The 19,285-nt window shown below is 42.0% G+C and overlaps 1 protein-coding gene, 1 long non-coding RNA gene and 1 pseudogene across 2 annotated transcripts in view; 2 read left to right on the forward strand and 1 right to left on the reverse strand.

Annotated features, from left to right (window-relative positions):
* The window catches only part of LOC105260372, a 197,466-nt gene that overhangs the window by 161,300 nt on the left and 16,881 nt on the right, over positions 1-19,285 (forward strand). Inside the window, exons 12-14 of the long non-coding RNA XR_002740444.2 lie at positions 327-480; positions 830-929; positions 15,433-15,583. This is a non-coding gene — a long non-coding RNA (uncharacterized LOC105260372). The remainder of the gene's footprint in view (positions 1-326; positions 481-829; positions 930-15,432; positions 15,584-19,285) is intronic.
* On the forward strand, positions 11,898-13,279 carry LOC109497413 (annotated as a pseudogene).
* Positions 17,592-18,900, reverse strand: LOC101096798 (heterogeneous nuclear ribonucleoprotein A1-like). The gene is given in 2 exon segments (XM_023250258.2): positions 17,592-18,855; positions 18,858-18,900. Coding segments are annotated over 2 exon segments (969 nt in total). The 3' UTR covers positions 17,592-17,929.

Consider the following 19,285-nt stretch of genomic DNA (forward strand, 5'->3'; position numbering starts at 1 on the left):
CTGGTCGAATGTTAGGGAGTATTATTAATAACTAGGATTTAGAAAAAATAGTTGTGAATAAACTTTAATAGAATCAGGATTTTGGTGTCAAAGTCCTGGTGCTTTATAGTAGCTCTTCATATTTTTATTACTGGGTGTGTTATTTCATCTGTAGCTTACTATATGGTATACTAATGCTTAGCCACCAAATTACTTCCTGCCAATTGCTTCTCAATTTTATTCAGCCATCTTCTCAACATTTCTGGAAAATTGCCATTGTTATTCTCTATGTATGTTGGACAAATAGTTGTTAAAATTTTCCTTTGTTTTGTTTTTTTCTTGCTCAGAAACAAAGAAAACCCAAAAACATTGGGAAATCCGAAGACCTCAAAGTTTTATTTCTGTGAAAGCCTCTGGATCACCGATGAGCTAGCAGTCTGACGAAGTCAGGCCTCAGAATTCCTTCCTTAGATTGTCAAAGGACTAGGAACAGCATGGCCTGTAAGTCTGTTTGTGGCCTAACTCTGTGTGCCATTAAAGCTTGTGCCTGTCACCTCACTACATGCTTTTCCCCAGCTTCATGTCCCCATCTCGATTCTGCAGCCAAAGTTCATGCCTCCTCTGTGTGGCTGCGCTGTGAACCCTTTCTGGCCCCCCCCACGGATCTTTTAAGTGTGGTGGGGGAGGGGAGCCAATGTGAGGAGGGAGTGGGGGAGGACCTGGGCAATCATCAGTGTGGAGAGAAGTCAAACAGACGACTGCCTCGCTTTACACAAGATGGGAGCTGAGTAGGATAAGAGCGCACCCTCCTCCACAGATACTTACATCAGGGCTTCTGTTTTTAACCCAGGATGTGTCCACCAAGCAAGAATGTGGGAGCAAGAAAAAAACTGGATTCTCTTCTGTGTACTAATGTGACTTCCTGATTCTATGGAATACTACTGATTGCAGTAAGTATGGCTTTAGACCGTCCAGGAACACTAATGTTTGTCCCTGGGGGAATGTGTGGATGGAGCTGGTGTAATGGGTCCACCTTTGAATCAATAGGTGTTAAGTAAACAGGTGAGTACCCTCAGCTCACCCATGTGAGGAACCCACCCTGGACAGCCCCTTCCCTCCCAATTACTGGTTGTTGAGGCACGTGGGGGCATCAATAGACATTGTGGCTGGTCTTACTGGAGCCCCTGCTGAAAGGCCCAGATGTGGGTTGTGCTCTAATAGGGAGAGGTTATGGATTCTAGGATGAGAATTGATCCCTCTGGGTGAGGGGCACAGTTTTCCAGAAGGTGTGGAGATTTTCCTTCCAAAAACTAGAGGCAAGAATCTCTTTGAGGGAGACATTTAGATATGAGGGCTCCGGATTCAGGATGTGAACAGGTTGGTTCTGAGCCTGAGCAAGAACCTTGTTGTGAAGAGTTAACATCTTGGGCTCCTGTTGCCTTTGGATTCTGAAGAAAACCAAACCTAGCATTCAGCTTAACTTTTCGTCCCCTCAATCCCTTTAAAATTACCTTGACCCTTCAGTAAAGTTGTCTCAAATAGGCTGGTATAGGGGAATTGAGGGTGTTGGATTGCAAGGTCAAGGCAACACAAGAGAGGGCCCATGCTATGTCTGCAGACCCTGAATGGGAGCAGCAGGACCATGAATGGGGTCCTCTGCAGAGAGAGGGGCACACACCGGCTGTCAGCCCTAAGACAGAACTCTTTGTGTTGGGAACTTCTCAACCCTTCACCCTTCTGTCAAAACATTGTGGAAGTGCAGAAGAGAGGATGGGGAAATTTCAAGTGTAAAGTATAACTTACTCATAACAAGATCACTGGAATTGTAATTTATGATCAAAGCCTTAAACTGGAAGACTATAATTCTGGTGACATTTAGACATTGCCCAAGACATGAGGCAAGAAATGTTTTCAGGAGTAAAAAACTTGGTTGCACTTCTGTAATCATTGCTTCTGGGCCATTACTCATTGATCCACCACATGGCCAGCCCTGGTGGATGGCAATGGTGGAGTGTTCTACTCATAACCCAGAAAAGCAAAGATTGCTGAGTCATTGGCCCACATGATGGAGAGCCATAAAATGTGCACGTGGTGAATAATGTATTTCTGCCTGTCCTCCCAAAGGAGGCCCTCTTCCCTGGAATAGTATCTCTTCAAAGAGCACATGAATACATTTAACAGAATGAGATGCAATCAGAGATGATTAAAGCATAGGTGATGCTGATTACAAGACAGATCAACAAGAAAGTATTTTCACTAAAATACCTGGACGTTTCTACCTTGATAGCCACGGTGTCTATTTCAGTCTGCTAATGGATTTGCTATAAAATCCTATTTTGAAAACTATAATCACTGTGGTCAATTGCTACAAACAACCCTTTACATATCTCTCTCACATTACGCCACCTGCTTGGCAAAACCACAGCCCTGGGTCAATCCAAACCTGCCCAGCACCTGTGCAGTGGATTGTGGCAGGTGAATATACACCACCACCACCATGGTGTTCATTGAATTAATGACCATAAACCTCAAATGAGCCTTTAATGCCATACTTTTCTCCTCCGTTTACTCTTTCACCTTCTGGGTGACTTTTCTCCTCTCCTGGCTCCCTCTTCTCCTCCTCCTCCTCTTCCTCCTTCTTGTTAAATTGAGGTATAATTTATGCTCACTGAAATGCACAGATGATGTGTGATGACATTGACAAATGCACGCATTGTGTAACCGACACCCCTATCGAATACAGAATACTATAGATCCCCACCCCCCACAGAAAGTTTCCTAAGTCCCTCCCAGCTGATTCCCGCACCAGCACCCCCAGCGGCAACCACTGTTCTGATTTCTATCTGGAGGGATAATCTCACCCCTTTTCCTTTCTCCTCAAATCTCCAACTCCTCTTCCCCATCCTCGCTCTCAGCTGATGAGCTTGTTTCTGACTTCGTGGAGAAAATAAAAGCCACAAGAAGAGAACTTTCATATGCTCCCCCTGCCCCTTCCCATCTACCAGCACTTGCAACCTGCTGTCTTCCAGAGGGAGCATCTGGGCTCCTGTCTGAAGCTAAGCCCAATCATCCCCTCTCCTGTGGGCAAGAAGAGCACTCCAGCAATTCTTTCCTCTTTCTTTTGTATAATTTTCCACACACTACTGGACCCATGCTCATCAGCATTTATTTCTGTGCTATTACAGATTCCATCTGAAAAGAGAAACAAAACAATTCCCCTCAACCCCACCATTCCCATTAGTCCCCATTTCTTTGCTCCTCATCGTAGCAAAACTCAAGGTGCAGTTCATATTCTCTGACTTAAATTCTTCTTCCCTATTCTCTCTCAAATCCTTTCTATTCAGGCTTTATTCCTGCCATCCCACAGAAACTGCTCTTCTCCAGGTCACCAAATGATCTCCATGTCACTAAATCCAATAGTAAAATTTGTAATGACAGGATTTGATAGAATCAGCCCTTCTTGTCCCTTTGATAAAAGGAGACAATGCTTACAACACTCTCATGGGTTTCCTCACTGCTCCATTCTTCTCAGAATTTCCCCTCCTGGCTCCTGGTCTTCTTCCAGAACCTTCCATGTTGCTGTGCCCCTTGGTCTCCTACCTCTCTCTGTCTACATGTCCTTTATAATTGCATTGGGCTCATGGCTTTAAATACCAACCTCATGGCACTGTTTTCCAAATTTGTTTCTCCAGCCCAGATGTCTGACCTTAAATCTACACTTATATTATCCAGCTTCTCACTGGGCATCTCTACTTGGATATCTGATAGATGGCTTGACCTGAACGTGCCCCAAACTGCAGTCCTGATATTCTATAAATGACTTCACCTGTAGCTTTGCCATTTGGGTGATGGCAATCCATCCTTGTGGCTGGCTGATCAGACCAAGATCTTCAAGTCACTCTTGACACTTTTCTTTCACTCATGCTCCACCTCCAATCTGTTGGGAAGGTGTTGGCTCTGTATTGCTGATGGTATTACTTGTCATCAAATAATCCAGTTTCCTTTCCTGTTGTGCCCCTTCTTGCAGGATTAAATATCCCCACTTTGTTGAGTTTAGGAGTGATCATATGACTTGCTTTAACTAGATAAATGTGGGCAGAATTGATGGATACCATTTCCATCCATGTATGGTGCCACCATGTATGGTATGCACATCTACTTTCTCCCACTACCACAAACATCCACAATGTTCCAGACAGAGGCTGCTCTGCCAGCCTGGACCCAGACCCAAAGCCAAGTCAAAAGGAGCAGAGCCACAGCTGACTCACACCTCACACTGGACATGAAGTGTTGTAAGCTGTTGGTTTGGGCGGTCTCTTGTTACTGCAACATAACTATCTCTTTGAACCAGTACATGCTCCCTTTAAAAAGTGTATAGAATCTGCTCACTTCTACTACTACCCCGGTTCGAGCCATTGTCTTCTCATGCCTGGGTTCCTATAGTAGCTTCTTAACTGGTCTCCCTGCTTCTTTCTTCTGCCTCCCATGGTCAGTTCTCACTAAAGCAGCCAGAGAGATCCTATTAAAACCTGTTTCAAGTCTCTGTTCAAAAAATTCTGTAATAGCTCTTAGTTTCACGAGCCAGTCCTTGCAAGGATGAAGAGGCCCACGTGACTGGTGCCATTACCTCTCTCCTCACCTGTCACCATTCTCCCCCTTGTTCAGTGTGTTCTAACCCCACTCACCTCCTCACTGTTCCTCAACTCAATAGCCCCCTTCTCAGCTTGGGGCTTCTCTTGGAGCTCTTCTCTCTGTCGGTCAGGCTCTTCTCCAGAGGGCCTCGTATCAAACCTCCTTGCCTCCAAATTTTTGCTCAGATACCACCCTCTCAGGGAGGCCTACCGTGACCCCTCTCTTGACAGTTGTACCCTTTCCCCTCCCACCTCAGCACCTTTGATCCCCCTTACCCTGCTCTACCTGTTTTCCACATAGCACCTGTCACCTTTCAACATACTCTGTCATTTACTTTTTACCTCATATTTAGTGTTTCTTGCTTCCAGCCTGCCTCCCCCATTTGAATGTGAGTTCCACATGGGCAGAGATCTTTATTTTGTTTAGTGGCTATATTGCTTGGCTATTTCAGTGACAGCACATGAAGTATTTAGTACTTGGGTGAATTAGAGAAAATATTTATTCACTGTAGAAGACAGGGAAGCTGGAAGAAGGTGATGCTAGGAAGAGAAGATGGCTTTGCAAATCAACACAGGGAACCAGGGCCCCATCCACACCCAGTTCAGAAGGCCAGGAGACAGTGGCACTGAGTGAATAATTGGCTCTGGCCATGGTTATGCCTATGGCTCTTCTCATAAACCAAAATGCTTGCTCTGCTCTCAGATTACTTGCATTTCTTATACTTCAGACATGCCATGGTTGCAGAAGGTGTGAGTTTTAGAGCCATGCTCACCTGTTACTAAGCAGTTTTTCTTATGTACAAATATGCCACCCATCCCTAACTCTTTGTCTATCCATGACTATGGATCCACTAGAGGCTGAGTCCTCTACTGGTGGGTAAACAGCACAGCTCATTTATCTTCTGGGCCAGGAACCTAGAATAATGCCTGGCACATAGCAGTTGCTTGGTAAATTTGTAGAATAAAGGAATTCAGAATAGCAACCAAGTCCAGGAATAAAAGAAGCATCTTTTTGGGGCGCCTGGGTGGCGTAGTCGGTTAAGCGTCCGACTTCAGCCAGGTCACGATCTTGCGGTCCGTGAGTTCGAGCCCCGCGTCGGGCTCTGGGCTGATGGCTCAGAGCCTGGAGCCTGTTTCCGATTCTGTGTCTCCCTCTCTCTCTGCCTCTCCCCCGTTCATGCTCTGTCTCTCTCTCTGTCCCAAAAATAAATAAACGTTGAAAAAAAATTAAAAAAAAAAAAAGAAGCATCTTTTTAAAGTGTGGCTGTTCAACCAGACTATATGCAAGATCTGTCAGATAAGACTGGATGACGGTAATTATGAGTGGAATAATTGTCTAACTGAGGCTTAACTGTGGACTTATTTCCCAAGTAAACACTCTGAAATATTTGGGGTCTCGGACAAAAGTTCAAGTCCAGTGTTACGTAAGGTCTTTCAATGACTAACGTGTTGTAACTGTTGGGCAACACTAGTTGACTTGCAGTTAGTAGTTAAGAACATGGACCCTGGAGCCTGATTAGGTTTGAATTCTAACTCTTCCACTTACTAGCTGTGTGAACTTGGGCAAGTTACTAACTCTTTGTGACTCATTTCCTCATTTGTAAAAAGTTGGCAATAATAATTCCTACCTCAAAGGGTTATTGTGAAGTTAGATAAGTTAATGCATAGAAGCACTTATATCAATGCCCAACACATAGGGAGTAACATATGTTTGCTATTTTGTTGTCATTATTGTGTATATTCTATCTACCCTTTCTACCCATTGTGCTGAGTTAATTATCTACCTGTTGTACATTCTGAAAGCCAGGAAAAGACTGTGTTCCTTAAAATACTATTGCCCAAATATCGGTCCTCTATGCAGTGTGCTTGGTCAAAGTTGGCCTATTAGCTTCATATTTGTTTAACTTTTGATAGGTGGGGGCTAATCATAGAACAACTTTTGTTCTCTTAAAATAGACTTTAGGTTCTCTCTTCTCCTAAATCCCCTTCTTCTTTTTTTTTTAAATTTTATTTTTAAGTAATCTCTACATTCACATGGGGCTTGATCCTACAACCCCAAGATCAAGAGTTGCATGCTCTACCGACTGAACCATCCAGTCACCCCTCCCCTTCTTAATCTGTAATAATATCCCAGCTTTCTCAGAAGTGAGGGAGACGTCCAAAGATAAAGAAGACTGTTGACCTAGACCCCAGAAAAATGAACCTTTTCAGGATGTGTGAAAATGTGCATTCAATAGGAAATGGAGATTACAGGTAAGTTTTCTTCTTAATACTTTTACAGTTGATCCTTGAACAGTGCAGAGGTTAGGGGTGCCAACCCCCATGCAGTTGAAAATGTGCATATAACTTTTGACTCCCCAAGAACCTAACTGTTAATAGCCTACTATTGGCCAGAAGCCTTACTTATAATAGAAAGTCTATTAATACATATTTTGTATATTCTATGTATTATTACTGTACTCTCACAATAAAATAAGCAAGAGAAAAGAAAATGTGAAGAAAATTATAAGGGAGCCACAATACATTTACAGTATTGTACTGTATTTATTGAAAAAAATCCTGTGTAAGTGGACCCACACAGTTCTAGCCCACGTTGTTCAATGGTGAACTGTATTTTCTAAAACATGCCCAGTGAACATGGATGTTTTAAAATTTTGAGTAAATATGGTCTTTGATAAAAGAGAGAATAAAAAATCATGTTAAAATTTTGTTAAACAGTTAAAAGATCAACTAAAGGAGGACACAGCAGGGCAGATCAAAGGGGTGCAGGATAGATCTTGAAGCACAAGGGAGCACGAGAAGGAATACATGAGAAATGGGAGTGAGAGGCAGGCTTCCCTCCAAACCTGAAGCCATTTGGAAGAGTAAAAAGATGATCAGGAGACCAGAAAAACTCTTAGCTGATCACTAAACAATGTTTGAGCACCTACTATATGTGAATCACTATGCTGGATATTGTAGGAGAGAGAGCTATGAACAAGACAGGGTCTCTGTCCTCCAATTGCATTAAAACATGCCCTTCAGAGGACACCAACTCTGTAGCAATTGTGTCACCCCCAGGGACAGAATCTTACAAGCATGATGCCAGTACTCTTCAAAGTATCCTCTGCTGACCAAGCAAATCAGGAATATCAGAGCTGACTAGGAAAATGGCAGATTCCCAGACCTCTCTATTCCTGATGAATCAGAGTGTCTGGGGCCCAGGGCCAAAGGCCCTGGCTTTTAATCAAGCACTTTGAGTGATTCTTATGCACAATTTAAAATGTTAGAACTCCCACCGCTTTGTAGTAGGTACCAAATGAATTATAAGAGAAATTGCTTTTGGCTGGAGGGTGGGGATAGATAGTTTCATGGAGGAAATTTTGAACCAGGGCTTTGGCTGGATTTTGCTACCTGTGGCAAAGGGGAGGCAGTGTTCCAAGAGCAATGACTGGCTTGGTCCAAGGCACTGAAGTGCATGGGGTGGGGGGGTGGGGGGGGGGCAGTGACTGTAGCCCAGAAAAGAACTGGCAGTTCTGAGGCTTCAGGAAGACTCACTTGCAGACCAACCAGGTGGTGTGTTTTCCTTGTACACGGCTGTCCTGCCTTCTCTCAGGCTTTCTCTTCCATGCACAACCAGGATGACGTTTGAGAAGAATTTCACCATGGAAAGCTGGTTTTGCTTTGTGCCCACTTGTCACTGAGTGAAGTAAGCTCACCGGCTTTCTGCCTTCTGTCAAGTCAGCTGTTCTCTGAATTCAAGCAGAAGTATGAGAATTTGTTGCCACTCAGGCTGGAGTGTTGCCATCCTTACCACTTGAGATACTGTGAGCTGGCTATATTTCCACATGGAAGACAGTGCACTCAATGCTACTGTCACCTAGGGTAGGTTAGGACAGTGCACTGAACCAGGCCAGCACTTTGGCATGCCCAGATGGGTTTGCCATCTTGGGCAGCCTCTGGGGTGGATGAGTGTGGCAAGCAGCAGGAGATGAGATGTTACTAAATAGCATAAATGCCTCGACCAACTGTTGAGTCTGCACGAACAACTGTTGAGTCTGCACGTGGGTTGGTACCTCCCTAACTTGACCCCCTGGAAGTTGTCAATCAACTGAACAACAAGCATTTAATGACTGATCCTGCTGTTGACTCAGCGTTCCATGCCTCCACCCGTTTCTTGATTCCTAGCTGATGCTATTTGAGGGTTATAAGGGATGAGACCTTGGTGCTCATCTCCCCATGAAGCCTGGGGCCCAGGCTCACCATTCTGCAACCTCACCACTACAGCCCTGCCTCCTTTCTGGCCCCCCACCATTGTGGTATAGCAGAAAAAACATGATGAGCTGGGAGTACCATATGGACACAGTGCAACAGGCAGGGAGATGTGCTGTCAAGATGTCCCTCCCAGGAAGGACTTGTGGTCCCAGCCCTGGGAGTAGTGTCCGCAGACAGTTGTCAGTCATCAGCCCTTTGGGGTCTCCCCCAGGGCCATGTCCACATCTAATGGCTGACCAAGGCAGGTGTATACAAGCTTGGCCATTTGGCCCAGTGCTGGACAACACAGATGTGTTTCCCAGTCCTACTTCTGGTCCCTTCCTTCCACAGATGCTAATCCTAAAGGTATTCCCTAATAAACAGCCACAACCTTAATCCATTTCGCAGTCTGCTTCCCAGAGAACCCTACTTCCAAGGCATGAATTTGAATTTCAACTAATTAGGAGCGCTGTAATCTTGAGGAAGCAATAACTTATTTTCTGTTAGACTTAACTTCCATCTCTGCAAAATGGGAATAATGAATCATTTCTTCATTGGATCATTGTGAATTCACTTAGTTTAATATGGTGCAGAGTAATTACTCATAAATATTAGATGTCATAGTCTTGGGTGAGATATATAACGTCTATGAGTCTTAGATCCTTTATCTTAAAATGAGAGTAATACCACTTACATTCAGGATTTTGGTAAGGAATGTATGTCACAACGTGTGTGTGTGTGTATTAGGTACTCAACAGATGCCACCCTCCCCCCAACCTCCTATCATTTTCCCTTTAATATATCAAAAGTACCTTTATATAGTGAATTTTAAAAATAATTCATGTTTATTTTCTTTCCCTTTATTGGTTACCCTTTATCAGAGTATAGGGTGGTTGTATTTGGAGGGGGAAAACTGAATGCAAAGCAGAAAGGTGAGGCCAGGATAGCCCTGGTTTTGTGTCTCTCTTCTCTTCCATCACAGTTCAAAGGCCAACTCTTCCAGGAAGCTCACCCTGACTGACTCAACACATTCTGCAAAGCCCACATACAAACTTTAACTCCCTTCTTCTTTCCACTCTTGTGATCCTTATTGTGATATATTCCTTATTGTGATATATTATGTTAATATTGTCTCTGAGAAGTGGGGATAATATCTGTTTTTCAAAGGGAGTGCACTGGGCCGAATGCTGCTTAGTTCCCTGGGAGTGTTCTGGTTACTACACTAGTTCATAGTGATTGACTCTTACAGCAATGCTGAGTCCTCCTAGAAGCCTTGTGAGATGCTCCAGGAGTTCCTGCTGAATTGACAAGGAATATGAGAGCCAGATGGGGTCTTCTGAGGTGCTGTGGTCCCTCCTGTTAGTCATGAGGGAACTTTGTTTAGATCATCTCTCTTTAAATGATGACATTTTAAGGCTCATGTGAAATTTGGGTAGCCCCATCATTATTGCATCTTCTCTGTTTTATAACTTGATACTCTTTTGTTTCTGCTTTAAAGCTTGTCAGTTGTAGGAACATTGTCTTACACTGACGCCTACTGGGCAGGTGGGAAATAACGGGTAACTGCAGCACTGGTGTCTAGAAACCGAAATTTTGTTTTCCTCGTTGCATTGATCTTTAAGAAGCATCTTTCTTACAACTATCCTAGTTTTGAGCTTCCATTTCCCACTTCTCCTACTAAACGTAAAGGTCCATATTAGATTTTAAGTTTCTTAGGTTATGACGATTTCATCCAGTTAAAATGTTAAAAGCCCAAAAATACCTTTAATCAATGTCATTCCATAGATATATTTACCATTTCATGATGAACAATAATCACACTCATTAGATGTGACCTTAATGTTGCAAGCATTGCAGCTGTGAAAAGCTGATGTCAAGTGGGACCAATGCAGAGTATGGACATTCTTCCTCCCAGATTCCCCATTGGTGGCAGCAGTGAGGCACCCTCTAATCTGGATCAAAACACTCCACATTTAAGATACACAACAGATGAATATAGGGGAAGGGAAGGAAAAATAAGATAAAAACAGAGAGGGAGGCAAATGATAAGACTCTTAAATACAGAGAACAAACTCAGGGTTGCTGGCGGGGTGTTGGGTGGCGGGGGATGGGCTAAATGGGTGATGGGCATTAAGGAGGGCACTTGTTGGGATGAACACTGGGTGTTATATGTAAGTGACGAATCACTAAATTCTACTCTTGAAACCATTATTACACTATATGTTAACTGATTTAGATTTAAATAAAATTTTAAAAAATAAACAAACAAAAACCAAAGCACTCCACGATGGTGGTAAGAACCATCCACGATGAATGTGGTAAATTCTTTCCTTGAAGGTTTCTCCAGGGATCAGGACCCCAGTAAAAATTCATCCAAGTGTTTCATCATCCTCATGTTACAAAACCATCTCTCTCCTGCTTTTATCTAAAAGTTTCTTTTGTTTGTTCTCCTAAGGTTTGCAAATGATTAATCAAATTCTACTCATAAACGCTTTACAAAATATACCAGTAGGTTATATTCTCATAATTATCTCCTTACCAACCCCTTTGTTGGTACAGAGTGAGCACTTAACTGGTATCAAATGTGGTATGACAAAGTAGTAAAGAGCTTTAGAATCAGGCTGTGGTGTTATACACACGCACACACACACACACACACAAATATATGATATAAAATATTTAAAAATATATATTAATTTTTTTAATGTTTATTTTTGAGACAGAGAGAGACAAAGCACGAGCAGGGGAGGGGCAGAGAGAGAGGGAGACACAGAATCTGAAGCAGGCTCTAGGTTTCAAGCTGTCAGCGCAGAGCCCAACGAACCATGATATCATGACCTGAGATGAAGTCGGACGCTTAACCGACTGAGCCACCCAGGTACCCCAAAAATATATACATATTTTTAAGTAGGCTCTATGCCCAGTGTGGGACTTGAACTCATGACCCTAAGATCAAGAGTCACGTGCTGTCCTGACTGAGCCACCCCCAAACCTTTTTCACTGTACTTTTTCTTTTGTTGATAATGTAATCACTTTGCCGCATCTACTGTGAGAATGAAGACTACTCTCGGCAATCAGACTGTCGACATTGCAGAAAATGTTGACATCACTCTAAAGGGATGCACTGTTACCGTGAAGGGCCCCAGAGGAACCCTGTGAAGGAACCTCAGTCACCTCAATGTAGAACTCAGTCTGCTTGGAGAGAAAAAGAAGAGGCTCTGCGCTGACAAATGGTGGGGAAATAGAAAAGAACTGGCTACTCTGTGCACCATCCATAGTCACGTACAGAGCATGATGAAGGCTGTTACCCTGGGCTTCCAGTACAAGATGGGGTCTGTGTATGCTCACTCCCCCACCAGTGTTGTTCTTCAGGAATTGTTCTCTTGTTGAAATCTGAAATTCCTTCGGTGAAAAATATATCCATAGGGTTCAGATGAGGCCAGGTGTTGCTTGTTCAGTATCTTGAGCCCAGAAAGATGAGTTAATGCTTGAAGGGAATGGCATTGAACTTGAATGAAACCCAGTTGCTTGATTCAGGCATGCCACAACAGTTAAAAAGAAGGATATCAGAAAATTTGGGGATGGTATCTGTGTTTCTGAAAAAGGAACAGTTCAGCAGACTGATGAATAAGATCTAAGTTGTCCAGCTACAGAAACAGCAAGAAGGCAGATGATTTTTCAGACTTACTTGTGATATTTTGAAGATGCAATAAGGAGTGCCTGGGTGGCTCAGTCGGTGAAGTGACCGACTCTTAATTTTGGCTCAGGTCTTGGTCTCACGGTTGGTAAGTCTGAGCCCATTGGGTTCTACATTGACAGCATGGAGCTTGCTTGGGATTCTCTCTTTCCCTGTCTCTCTGCCCCTCCCCCCCTCTCAAAATAGATAAACTTAAAAAAAGATACAATAAAAGCTGTATTAGTTTGGGGGAAAATAATATAATCATTAAAAGTACTTTCTAGTGAGTTCTTTTTCTCGTGTTGTATGTATACGTGTGTGTGTATGTATATGTATGTATGTGTGTATATATATGTGCATTTATACATGTAACAGACTATCATTCAGACTTAAAAATTAAGGAACTTCTGCCATTTTTGATGACAACATGGATAAACTTGGAGGGTATGATGCCAAATGAAATAAGCCAGTGAGAAAAAGACAAATACTGCATGGTATCACTTATATATGGGATTTCAAAAAAAAGACAAAGAAGTTAGACTCATGGAAGCAGAGAATAGAATAATGGTTTCCAGGAGCTTGGAGACTGGGGAAATGAGATATTGGTCAAAGGTTACCAACTTTCAGTTATAAGATGAATGACTTCTGAGGATCTACTGTATAGCATAGTGACTATAGTTAATAATGCTGTATTGCATACTTGAAATTTGCTAAGATTTGCTAAGAGAGTAGATCTTAAGTGCTCTAAACACACACACATACAAAGTATAACTATGTGAGGGATGGTTGTGTTAATTAGCTTGACTGTGGCAAACATTTCACAATGTGTACATGTATCAGATCATCATGTTATACACTATATATATATATATATATATATATATATATATATATTTATTTATGTATTATACTTCAGTAGAGCTGAAAAGGTGAAGAGAGGAAGACAGCATCCAGGTTCTAAGCCTGATAGCATTCATTAACACATGTCTGGGAACAAATAGATCCTGGTATCATCTGGAGTTTAGAGGAGCCCTTGAGAGATTGACACCAGGTATACTTGGAAGGTGCCTGGAGTAGAGGGGACATACAAGTTCAGAGAGAGGAGAGGGAATGGATTTGTGACCCTGAGAGACAGATTTGGAGGCTCCTCCCCCTTCCTAACTATGGATCTCAGGCAGTTACGTTGCTTCTCTTTGCTTCAGTTTCTTCATCTGTACATGGGGATAGCAATACCACTTTGTATAGTTCTTGTGATAAATTAATAACACAGTGCTTGGCACACAGCAGGTACCAAATTATTTCTATTTTGTTTCAAAAAGCACACCATTTGCTCATGTCTGGCCCTGTATACAGTCTGAATATCCTCTTAGTAACACTTCTTTCATGTGATAGATGCCATTTCTGGAAATCCTTAGGGCTCAAACCTTCCTCTGTTCATGTTTTCTGGTTGTCACAAATGATCTCTGTCTTTCTCTCAAACTTCTCAGACACCCTTTGGCCCTCACATTGTTTGCTTCAGACTTTGAAAAATGGTCTCGGATTTATTTGTTTAACAAATATTTTTGGGGCTCCTACAATGTGCCAGCACTAGGGGTAGAGCAGTGAGTAAACCATATGAAAATTCTTGTCCTTATAGAGCTTTTACTCCAGGAGAGGAGGATGGAAAGGCAAGTAGAGCATATGAGTTGTCAGGTGATCAAAAATTGCTAAGTAAAAAAAAAGAAGGGCAAGAAAAGAGATAGGGACTCGTGTGTGTGTGTGTGTGTGTGTGTGTGTGTGTGTGTGTGTGTTGGGGGGAGATGGGTTTTCATTGCTCATAGAACTATATGGGGGACAAGGAGCTCTGGGCTTCTTGTGCTGACAGAAAAAAAAAGAGTTATATATATTCTGGGGTTGGTCTTGATTGTCTCGAGGAAGATAATGGTGTGAAATGGGAGGGTTGGGGAGTTGGTGTGTTGGGCTCTTGCCAGAAGTATTAACAGTCCCTTCTTGGTTCCTGCCAAAGGCAATGTGGAAGAGAATGTGGGGAGAACTTTCTTGATCTTATCTGGAGCTTGAAACCAGTTGGTGGGCTTCCCTTTTGATTCCCTCTGTCAGGCAGTGGGGATTTTGTAAATGTTGATTGACTTCTTGGGACTCAGTCACTGACAAGCATTTGAAGAGAGAGGGAGAGGGAGAGAGAGGGAAGAGAAGCAGAAGGAACCTCAGATGTTACCTTCAAGGAGCCTATCCTGTTCCTTTGGAACACAAGAGATTAGTAGAGAATCTGATATAGTCCTTCAGAGGATGAAGGACTCTTCCTAGAGCAGCTATCCTAAGGTATGATACCAAGAAATATTGGTAAGAAAATATTTAGCAAACATGGCAGAGTGGAGGGGGCATTGGCTGGGAGAGAATCCGTGTCCTCCTCTAGGCTGCCTGACTCTTGGGCTGCTGCACTACCCCTCCAAATCTGTTTCTTTTTTTTCTTCTCTATAATGAGGAGGCTGGCCTCTAACATCCATTCCCAATACAGAATTCCATGACTGTAAGAAGAAGTTGGAATTTTATCTCTGTTGTTGGAGTTTTCAGTAGAAAATAGAGGGCTTTAGAGCCTAGATAAGAGTTTTCATTTATTTTTTCTTTTCAGTTGATTTTGGAAGAAAAGGCCTCAGGAAAGGAAGAGTTGGCTTTTGTTTTTGGTTTAGAGGTAGATTACATTTCTTGGATCTTAGCCAAACATAACAGAGTGGATCTTTCAAAGAGTGAGAAAAATTTGTTTGGCAGAATTGCTGCCTTGATGAAGAAAGCTTTTCCACTCAGTTTTCTGGAGGAGGGAGAGAAAAATCCTGGGAAACCAACTTAAATGCCCCCATTGGGAAGATGCCTAGTCCCTCTACATTGAATTAGATGCTCTCTCCTCTGTTTTCACAGAAAAGTAAGGAACAAGTTGGAGCCAAGGGATAGCAGAAAGGAAAATGACCCCACAGAAGAGTGGCAGTGCATATAAGATGAACATTTAGGACGTGTGTGATTAATGAACAAATAAATGAAAGAATGAAAGCAAGTTAAGACCAACCAATAGGTAAGAGAAAATGGGGAAATCAGAAAACTTGACTAAATGTGGTTTATGAGAATTTAGAAAAGGAGTTATCCCCAGGACCCAACATAGCTTCACCAAGGACTGGTCTTGCCAGTAATCTCACTGGTAGGTCTTCAGACTTGTAGGTTGGAGGATGGCTGTGGACAGAATCTATGTCAATTTCAGAAAAAATCAATTAAAGTCCCCCTTGTTTGTTTGTTTGTATTGCTTGAGATGGTGAAATGCAGACTCGATCATACTGTTAGGTTAATTTCAGCTGGTAGAAATAACTTTATTCAAATAGTGTTGATTATGCCATTTTTTCTTCCTGGAATGAGGTATCAAGTTGGGCCCGACTATTCAACTTTTTTTTTTAATGATTTATTTTGAAATAATTATAAATTCACAAGAAGTTATAAAAAATGTATAGAAGTATGTATGTTTCATTCTGTTTCTTTCATTGATAACATTTTGTATAGCTATAGTATGGTATCACAACCAGAAAATTGATGTTGGTACAATCCACAGAGTTTATTCATATTTTACCCAGTGTTACATGTGAGTGTTTTTGTGTGTGTGTCTGTGTGTATGTGTAGACTGTGCAACTTTATTACATATATAATTACATGTACAAGTTAAATGTATAACATTTTCATACAGGTTTTTGAGCATAAGTTTTAACTTCTGTGGGATATATGCCCAAGGATGCACCTGTTAGGCTATAGGATAATTATATGTTTAGTTTTAACAATTTAGCAAATTATGGGGAACCTGAGTGGTTCAGTCAGTTGAGTGTCCAACTCTTGACTTTGGTTTGGGTCATGATCTCATGGTTGTGGGATCAAGCCTCATGTTGGGATCCATGCTGAGTAGGGAGCCTGCTTGGGGTTCTCTCTCTTTCTCCCTTAGCCCCTCTCCCCTGCTCACATAAGCTCTCTCTCTAAAATAACTATAATAAAAAAAGCAATTTAACAAATTACTATCCAAAGTAGCTGTACCATTTTACATTCCCATCAGCAATGCATGAGTGGCCTGGCTTCTAGGATTTAGTATTATTACTATTTTTAATTTTAGCCATTCTGATATGTGTATAATAATACCTCGCTGAGGTTTTTTTTTTGTTTTTTTTTTTTTGTTTTTGTTTTTTTTTTTTTTTTGCTGAGGTTTTAATTTGCATTTTCCTTTTTTTATTTTTATTATTTATTTATTTATTTATTTTTTTGAGAGAGAGAGAGCGCGGGAGCGCCAGCATGAGTAGGGGAGGGGCAGAGAGAGAGGGGGACGGAAGATCCGAAGCAGGCTCCGTGCTGATAGGCTGACAGCAACTGCAAGCCGGATGTGGGGCTCGAACTCACAAACCGCGAGATCACGACCTGAGCCCAAGTCCGTCGCTCAACCGACTGAGCCACCCAGGCGCCCCTTAATTTGCATTTTCCTAATGGCTAAGATGTTGAACATCTTTTCACATGTGTATTTACTTGCTCTCTGTATATACTTTTCAGTTAGATTTTTGTTCATGTCTTTGTGCATTTTCTAATTGGATCGAATTGGATTATTTGTTTCTTATTGTTGAATTTTGGGACTTCTTTTTTTTTCAAGAGAATATTAAATCATTTATTGATTACACATGATAATGGACAATACACAAGCTTTGATCCCATCTATAATTTTATCTGATACCATAATTCAATTTAGATATATTGCATAGGATGTGCCAACAATCATATTAATAACCAAATAAACTCCAGGACTTTGCTTGGGTGACCCTTTTAATGCTGAACTCCAGGTCACAACACATTAACTATCAGTTCAACCACACCAATGTTTGTGGAGACAATGGCTTCTGTGCCCAAGCAGGTTGCAAATAAATTTCAAACGGAACCTGGCATCACCCTGATAGAATTCTATCTGTTGGGGTAGTTCTAGTGATAGAATTCTAGTGATAGAATTCACTGTTGGGGTAGTTTACCAAGATGGCTTCAGAGTAGACTAACTTTACACAACACATTTTAAAAAAGACACATTTATTCAGCGTCATGATCAGACTATTACATTTAGCAATCAACAGCATGGGTGCAAAAAAAAAATCTACATTAAAACCCTTTGTTGGAATGCTTTACACTTTGCACAGAACAGAAACTAAAATAACCTGTTAAACAATTAGTCACAAATACAGTCCTCGAGTTTTTTGCCCATACACATGAGTATTGTCTAACACATGTCTTCTTTGTAGCAGCTAGGCCCTGCCACCACTGTGCTTGGCTGAGTTCACAAATCTGTTGTAACCTGTAGCTTTCCTGTCACTTCTCTGGCTCTCCTCTCCTGCTAAGCTTTGTTTCCTGGCAGTAATTAAAACCTTCTGCCACCGCCATAGCAACTGCTGCTGCTGGAACCGCCATAGCCGCCTTGGTTTCGTGGTTTGACAAAGTATTGGCCTCCACCACCATAGGGGCCAGAGCTTCTGCCTCCAAAGTTTCCTCCTTTCATGGGTCCAAAATTTGAAGATTGATTGTTGTAATTGCCAAAATCATTATAGCTTCCACCACCTCCAAAGTTGCTTCCATCATTACCAAATCCGTTATAGCCATCCCCACTGCCACCGTATCCACCACCACCTCGACTGCCTCCAAAGCCACCTCGCCCACTGACGTTTCCTCCACAGCCAAAGTTGTCATTCCCACCCAAACCACCTCCACGACCACCACCGAAGTTCCCAGAACCACTTCGACCTCTTTGGCTGGAAGAAGCACTAGCCATCTCTTGCTTAGATAAAGCTTTCCTTACTTCACAGTTGTGGCCATTCACAGTATGGTATTTTTGAATGACAATCTTGTCTATAGAGTCATGGTCGTCAAATGTTACAAAGGCAAAGCCTCTCTTTTTGCCATTGCCTCGGTCTGTCCTGATTTCAATCACTTCAATTTCCCCATATTGTTCAAAATAATCTCTTAGATGATGTTCTTCAGTGTCTTCTTTAATGCCACTGACAAAAATCTTTTTCACAGTTAAGTGGGCACCAGGTCTTTGAGAATCTTCTCTCGAGACAGCCCTCTTTGGTTCTACAACTCTTCCATCCTCCTTGTGTGGCCTTGCATTCATAGCTGCATCCACCTCTTCCACAGTGGCATAGGTGACAAACCCAAAGCCTCTGGAGTGCTTGGTGTTTGGATCTCTCATTACCACACAGTCCGTAAGCGTTCCCCACTTACCGGGAAGCTCAAAATGGCTCCTCAGACTCTCATCGGTTGTTTCAAAGCTCAAACCTCCGATGAAAGCTTCCGCAGCTCTTCAGGCTCTTTGGGAGACTCTGACTTAGACATGACGGCAGTGGGAAGGGAGACTTTCACGATGCTTACTCAGCGGCATCCACGGGTGGAAAGGAGTAATCTCGAGACTTCTTTATATATTCTAGAAACAAGTCCTTTATCAGACACCTGATTTGCAAATATTTTCTCCCAGTGTATAATTGATCTTTGTAATCCTCTTAACAGTGTCGTTTACAGAGCAGAAGTTTTACATTTTGATGAGGTGCAATTTATCAAGTTTTCCTTTAGTGGATCATGCTTTTGGTGTCAAATCTAAAATTTCTTCACCTAATCATGAAGATGTTCTCGCATTTAATTTGTAAAAGTTTTATCATTTTATGTTTTACATCTATGTCCATAATCCACTATAGGTTAATATGTTCAACTTATATTTTTTTTT

This window comes from Felis catus, chromosome A2, assembly GCF_018350175.1.
Source record: "Felis catus isolate Fca126 chromosome A2, F.catus_Fca126_mat1.0, whole genome shotgun sequence".
Taxonomy (NCBI): Eukaryota; Metazoa; Chordata; class Mammalia; order Carnivora; family Felidae; genus Felis; species Felis catus.